Source organism: Carassius auratus, chromosome 43, assembly GCF_003368295.1.
Source record: "Carassius auratus strain Wakin chromosome 43, ASM336829v1, whole genome shotgun sequence".
In the NCBI taxonomy this organism is placed as follows: Eukaryota; Metazoa; Chordata; class Actinopteri; order Cypriniformes; family Cyprinidae; genus Carassius; species Carassius auratus.
The window spans coordinates 1,097,323-1,104,822 of record NC_039285.1 but is presented as its reverse complement, the minus strand read 5'-3'; the positions used below and the strand labels follow the sequence as shown (position 1 = coordinate 1,104,822).

The following is a 7,500-nucleotide window of genomic DNA, read 5'->3' as shown; positions in this document are numbered from 1 at the left end:
ACCTAAATTAACGGCCACTCCGACACACCAGTCACTCGCCCCGCGTGTGTGTGTGTGTGAGAGAGAGAGAGAGAGAGAGAGAGAGAAAGAAGGTTAATTACCTCCTCGTCCTTCACTGTCGGCCGGTTTCACCTGGATGGGCCGGTTCATCTGAAAGAGAAAGGGAGAGAGATGTTAAAACAATGTGTGTGTGTGAGAGCGAGAGAGTGTGTGTGTGTGTGTGTGTGAAGAGCATGTTGTCGCCTTCAGAGTCACAAGAGCTCAATGCACATCACTAAATCCCTGTGTGATCGAAAAAAAAAAATAATAATTTTGATGATACATTTGTGTTCTGTATTGTTTAAAAAACACCTAAACACGTGATGATATAGCGATCCTTTATGATTAAAAGCAAGGCTCTCAAAAGACATATAAAGATATATAAAATGTGTTATAAATTACCCATCTGAAAACACTGAAATAATGTTTAATGGTGAACGGTTGTAAAACGGTCAATAAAACACGTTTAAAATAACGTTACAATTTTAACAAGATCTTAACATGAAGCAAAATGTTGAAACAATGTTGTGATATCAATGTTTGCAAAACTAAAAAATTCAAAAATAAAAAGAATTTAGAAGAGAAATTCAACATTGATCCTTGCCTTTGGATTATTACAAAATATTATGTTCCATAAAAACAATAGATCAAACATACAGATGCTTAAAAACTAAAAATAATGATTAATAAAAAATGTTTTTAAATAATATTAATATAGTGATACATGTAAACAAAATAATAAAATATAATAAAATAGCCAATTTGATAAATTGCAATATTTTTATTTGTCTATCTATAACTTTTCCTCGTATCCGTTGCCTATTCGCTTCTCAGATTAGAATAGACCACACACGTCTCAAGAGATCTCAACAATGTCTCAAACTGTGCTCACATTAAAAAGTCTGCCTTCGAAAGTCAGAAATATTGTGCCTGACCTCTAGAAAATGTTGTCAGATTTATGAATGGAAAAACCAAAACAGAACAAGCCTTAATCTCGTATACACTTCAAGTACATGTATGTAAGTTTAGATATTTGTACTGGGACACAAGAGATAAACAATGTTAGAGTGCTGCGTTTGACACTGTCGAGGAAAACTGGGTCGGGCTTTCTGGGATGGTACTCAAATGGTTCAGATCATACTTAGAAGGGAGAGGCTATTATGTGAGTATAGGAGAGCATAAGTCTAAGTGGACGTCCATGACATGCGGAGTCCCACAAGGCTCAATTCTTGCACCGCTCTTGTTTAGCCTGTATATGCTTCCACTAAGTCAAATAATGAGAAAGAACCAAATTGCCTATCACAGCTATGCTGATGATACCCAGATTTACCTAGCCTTATCTCCAAATGACTACAGCCCCATTGACTCCCTCTGTCAATGCACTGAAGAAATTAATAGTTGGATGTGCCAGAACTTTCTTCAGTTAAATAAGGAAAAAACTGAAGTCATTGCATTTGGAAACAAAGATGAAGTGCTCAAGGTGAATGCATACCTTGACTCTAGGGGTCAAACAACCAAAAATCAAGTCAAGAATCTTGGTGTGATTCTGGAGACAGACCTTAGTTTCAGTAATCATGTCAAAGCAGTAACTAAATCAGCATATTATCATTTAAAAAACATTGCAAGAATTAGATGTTTTGTTTCCAGTCAAGACTTGGAGAAACTTCTTCATGCCTTTATCACCAGCAGGGTGGACTATTGTAATGGGCTCCTCACTGGCTTTCCCAAAAAGACCATTAGACAGCTGCAGCTCATCCAGAACGCTGCTGCCAGGATTCTGACTAGAACCAGAAAATCTGAGCATATCACACCAGTCCTCAGGTCCTTACACTGGCTTCCAGTTACAGGCTTCCAGTTACATTTAGAATTGATTTTAAAGTACACTGTAAAAATTTCTTGTTGTTTTTACAAAAACTTTTTGGCAGCTGTGGTTGCCAGAATAATTTTGTAAAAATACAGAAAACTGTAAACACATTTACATCAAAAACTGTTAATTTTACAATATAAAGCTGTAATTTACAAACAAGAAAATGTGAATATAAACCAGTAAATTCAACAACACACAAAATTAAATCTGTTTTGTACCTTGAAAATACTGACAACCACCATAATAATAAAGATGGTACTGTATAAGAGAAAGCCACATGAAGTATCAAAGCTCATCACAAGTAGCTTCACCACAAGCAGAAGTATATATTAACATATAGAAGGTGCACATTTCTGGAAACACAAAACACCATCATGGTAACACACGTGATACTTAAATAATGCAAAAAACTTTCATTAAGCAACAGAAGATGTAACATAAAGCTCAAATGTACATAACTGATAACAAGAACTATTTAAAAACATGATTATTTAAACAAAATACTTTCAAACGTGGAGTGTCACGCAGGGAATTCTGGGAATATCAGTTTACAGTTTTAGACTGTAAATTATACATTGATTTGTTCTTTTTTTACTTCTAAAAGCTGTATAATTAACAGAATTTTACTGTAAATTTACATTAAATGCTTTGTTAGATCTTTTACAGTTTTTCCCTGTATATAGTACGGGAACTTACTGTTAACCTATTATCAGTTTTTTTCCGTAGCGTTTTTACAAAATTTTACAGTTAAAATTACACTTATTTTTTACAGTGTACTTTTACTCGTATATAAGTCACTAAATGACCTAGGACCGAAATATATTGCGGATATGTTCACTGAATATAAACCTAACAGAGCACTCAGATCACTAGGATCGAGTCAGTTAGAAATACCAAGGGTTCACACAAAACAAGGGGAAGTCTGCCTTTAGTTACTATGCTGCCCGCAGCTGGAATCAGCTTCCAGAAGAGATCAGATGTGCTAAAACACTAGTCACATTTAAATCTAGACTCAAAACGCATCTGTTTAGCTGTGCATTTATTGAATGAGCACTGTGCAATGTCCGAACAGATTGCACTATATTTTATTCAAATAATTTTCTAACTGTTTTTAAATGTTTTAATCATTATAAAAGTTTTAAAATTGCTAGTTTTATTTTTGTTACTATTTGTCTTCATGATTATTTTACTTTCTTTTATGTAAAGCACTTTGAATTACCATTGTGTACGAAATGTGCCATATAAAGAAACTTGCCTTGCCTTGCCTAGAGTTGGAGTTTTGTCTGAGACCCGTGAGTGTTCTCTCTGTTCTCTGATTTGCTCCGTCTCTGATCTCCAAACTTGTGTGATTGGTTGTCATTAGGCATCCCAGGGTGCACCAGGAGTTGCTAAGCCGCCGGGCAGATCAGGTCAGCATCCCATTGGTCTGCGGGATGCAATCCAGCGAATTGGCACGCACCTGCCTGCTCTTGCACCATTTCCACCATTATTTCCTTGGTGAATCCAATGAGGTTAAAGGAAAAACTCCAATTATTCACCACAACCCCCAAACAACCCCCACCTCCGTCCCACTTTAATGTCCTCTTTTACTCAGTTTGACAAAAAGTTATGTGCCATCACTGAGAGCCAGATACACATCCCACACACACACACACACACACACACACACACACACACACCTGCATACGGACCACAATAGCAAACATATCTACATGGACCACACCTGTAAAATACAGACAAATACAGACCAAAATAACTAAAAACACCTTAATATCTTGAGTGTTTTTAAGTGTCTTGCCTCTATCCTCTCCAATAAAAGTAAATCAAAAGAAATGGTAACGTCTCAATATGAACCAGGGTTATTATCATTCACTATCACTAAAACCATAAAACTACATTTTTGTTGCTTTAACTGAAATATGATAAAACATATTTAAAAAAAAAAAAAACTTATTTATTCCAGTTGCCAAGACAAATTTCTAATTTTCACTTGATGTATAACTAAAACTGAAATAAAAAATAACATGTATACAAATTAGAAAAACACTTATTACTAAAAATTTCACTAATATTAATTAAAATGATCCAATTCAAAATATTAAACAATAGTAGTGTCTCAATGATACTGAAATAAAACTGATATGAACTCAAAGATTTATCAAATTCTCACAAATACCATGTTTAATAAATAAACACCAGCCCTATATAAGTAATATGTTTAGAGATCCAAGAGACACAAGAAGAGATCATAAGAGAAGATAAGAGAGCAAAAGATGTGAGAGAAGAATAGATGGGAAGACAGGATGATAGGATACAAGATTTGAGAAGATAAAAGACGAGGAAAAGATACAAGAAAGGAGAAGAAAACAACATGACACAACACAAACACAATTGTTTACTGTAGTTAAATAAAAGGCCATATTGTTTTATGTTAAGTGACTTTAATTACTACATATTAGCACAAACCTTAAACTAAAACAATCTGTATTTTAAAATATTAAGAGAAAAGAAAGAAAATGAAAGCATTATTTACTTTTTTTTAATGCATTTGTTTGTTTTTCCCTAGGGAAGACTCCTCTGGATCGTCTGTCAGACTTATTCTAAGGAGACTACAGCTCAGTAAAGATCCAGGTGTGTTTGAACAGTGTCCGATGTCTTGCTGTATTCCAGCATCAGCACACACACACACACACACACACACACACGACCGCAGATGCTGACTTGGGGCGTGTTTGCTCTGGCTGATGAAACGTCTGAACTCATGAGTGCTGTAGAAGCTGTTCACTCGAGCAGCTTCTCTCAGATAGAGAAACACAGTGTGTGTCAGATTCATTAGAGTCCCAGTAGAGTTCAGTACATTCAAGTGCTTCATCTCTGTCTCATTCGTGCCCTTTGGCCCCAAAAACCAATATGGCTCCCTGCACACACTCCTAATGGCTTGATCAATGCTGACAAATAGGCAAGCGCTCCTGTCTAACCTCCACATGCTCATCTGTCTCTCTATTACTCCACCAGCACTCCTGAGTCCTGTCTCACCCCCACACACTCGTCTGTTCTCTCTATTACTCCACTGTGGCTCCTTTCGCACCTCCATACGCTCGTCTGTCTCTCCATTACTTCACCGGCACTCCTGTCTTACCTCCACACACTAGTCTGTCCCTCTATTACATGCTTTTCTGTCTCTCTATTACTCCCCCAGCACTCATGTCTGTCACACTCGTCTGTCTCTCCATTACTCTCCCAGCTCTATTACTTCACCATGGCACTCCTTTCTCACCCCCACACACTCTTCTGTCTCTCTATTACACACTCGTCTGTCTCTCTATTACTTCACCGGTACTCCTTTTTTACCCCCACACACTCGTCTTTCTTTCTCTCACTTCATCAGCACTCCTGTCTCACCCCACGTACTCTTCTGTCTCTCTATTACACACTCGTCTGTCTTTCTATTACTTCACCGTGGCACTCCTGTCTCACCCCCACGCACTCTCCTGTCTTTCTATTACTCCACCAGCAGTCCTTTTTCACCCCCACACACTCGTCTTTCTTTCTATTACTTCACCGGCACTCCTGTCTGACCCCCACACACGCATCTGTCTCTCTGTTACTCCACTATCACTCCTGTCTCACCCCACACACTCGTCTGTCTTTCTATTACTCCACCAGCAGTCCTTTTTCACCCCCACACACTCGTCTTTCTTTCTATTACTTCACCGGCACTCCTGTCTGACCCCCACACACTCATCTGTCTCTCTGTTACTCCACTATCACTCCTGTCTCACCCCACACACTCGTCTGTCTTTCTATTACTTCACTATCACTCCTGTCTCACCTCAACACACTCGTCTGTCTTTCTATTACTCCACCAGTACTCCTTTCTCACCCCCACACACTCTTCTGTCTCTCTATTACACACTCGTCTGTCTCTCTATTACTTCACCGGCACTCCTTTTTCACCCCCACACACTCATCTGTCTCTCTGTTACTCCACTATCACTCCTGTCTCACCTCAACACACTCGTCTGTCTTTCTATTACTCCAGCAGTACTCCTTTCTCACCCCCACACACTCTTCTGTCTCTCTATTACTTCACCGGCACTCCTTTTTCACCCCCACACACTCATCTTTCTTTCTCTTACTTTACCGTGGCACTCCTGTCTCACCCCAAGCACTCTCCTGTCTTTCTATTACTCCACCAGCACTCCTTTCTCACCCCCACACACTCGTCTTTCTTTCTATTACTTCACCGGCACTCCTTTTTCACCCCCACACACTCATCTGTCTCTCTATTACTCCACTATCACTCCTGTCTCACCCCACACACTCGTCTGTCTTTCTATTACTCCACCAGCACTCCTTTCTCACCCCCACACACTCTTCTGTCTCTCTATTACTTCACTGGCACTCTTTTTTCACCCCTGCACACTCGTCTTTCTTTCTATTACTTCAGCGGCACTCCTGTCTGACCCCCACACACTCTTCTGTCTCTCTGTTACTCCACTATCACTCCTGTCTCACCCCACACACTTGTCTGTCTTTCTATTACTTCACTATCACTCCTGTCTCACCTCAACACACTCGTCTGTCTTTCTCTTACTTTACTGTGTCACTCCTGTCTCACCCCACGCACTCTCCTGTCTTTCTATTACTCCACCAGTACTCCTTTCTCACCCCACACACTCTTCTGTCTCTCTATTACACACTCGTCTGTCTTTCTATTACTTCACCGGCACTCCTTTTTCAGCCCCACACACTCATCTTTCTTTCTATTACTTCACCGTGGCACTCCTGTCTCACCCCACGCACTCTCCTGTCTTTCTACTACTCCACCAGCACTCCTGTCTCACCCCACACACTCTTCTGTCTCTCTATTACACACTCGTCTGTCTTTCTATTACTTCACCGGCACTCCTTTTTCACCCCCACACACTCGTCTGTCTTTCTATTACTTCACCGTGGCACTCCTGTCTCACCCCACGCACTCTCCTGTCTTTCTATTACTCCACCAGCACTCCTTTCTCACCCCACACACTCTTCTGTCTCTCGATTACACACTCGTCTGTCTTTCTATTACTTCTCCGGCACTCCTGTCTCACCCCACGCACTCTCCTGTCTTTCTATTACAAATGCTTGTGTGTCTCTTTATTACTCCTGTCATCTCCTTACTTCTCCTGTCATCAGAAATGCTGCATTTTATTTCATCACTTGTACAGTGCAGTCGAGATGAGGAAAGACTATACAAGATCAGATTCGAATTGAAGAAAATTTACAAAAGTTGAGAAGATTCCAGAAGAGGCTATGTGAAGATGCAAGAAAAAGAGTTATATAAAACAATATGAGATGAGCATACTGTATATGAAAGATGATATAAGAAAAGATGAGAAGATATGGGAAGAAAGTGTACAAGAAGAGAACATACAAGATGTGAGATGAAAAGATTTGAGAAAAGCAGATATGAGAAGAAAAGAAAAAAGAAGATATGATAATAGACAAGAAGAGCTATGTGAAGATATGAGATGAGTAAATACAAAGGACATTCCTTCATGAGAAGAAATGAGAAGAGACAAGCAAGAAGAGAAAATATGCAACACAAA

The 7,500-nt window shown here is 39.2% G+C and overlaps 1 protein-coding gene across 3 annotated transcripts in view; it reads right to left on the bottom strand.

The window, feature by feature from the left end:
- LOC113061387 (CUGBP Elav-like family member 4) overlaps window positions 1–7,500 on the bottom strand; it is a 63,442-nt gene that overhangs the window by 27,861 nt on the left and 28,081 nt on the right. For all 3 annotated transcript variants that reach the window (XM_026230441.1, XM_026230443.1, XM_026230442.1), the window contains exon 3: window positions 102–150. In XM_026230441.1, coding sequence (XP_026086226.1) covers window positions 102–150 — 49 coding nt within the window. The remainder of the gene's footprint in view (window positions 1–101; window positions 151–7,500) is intronic.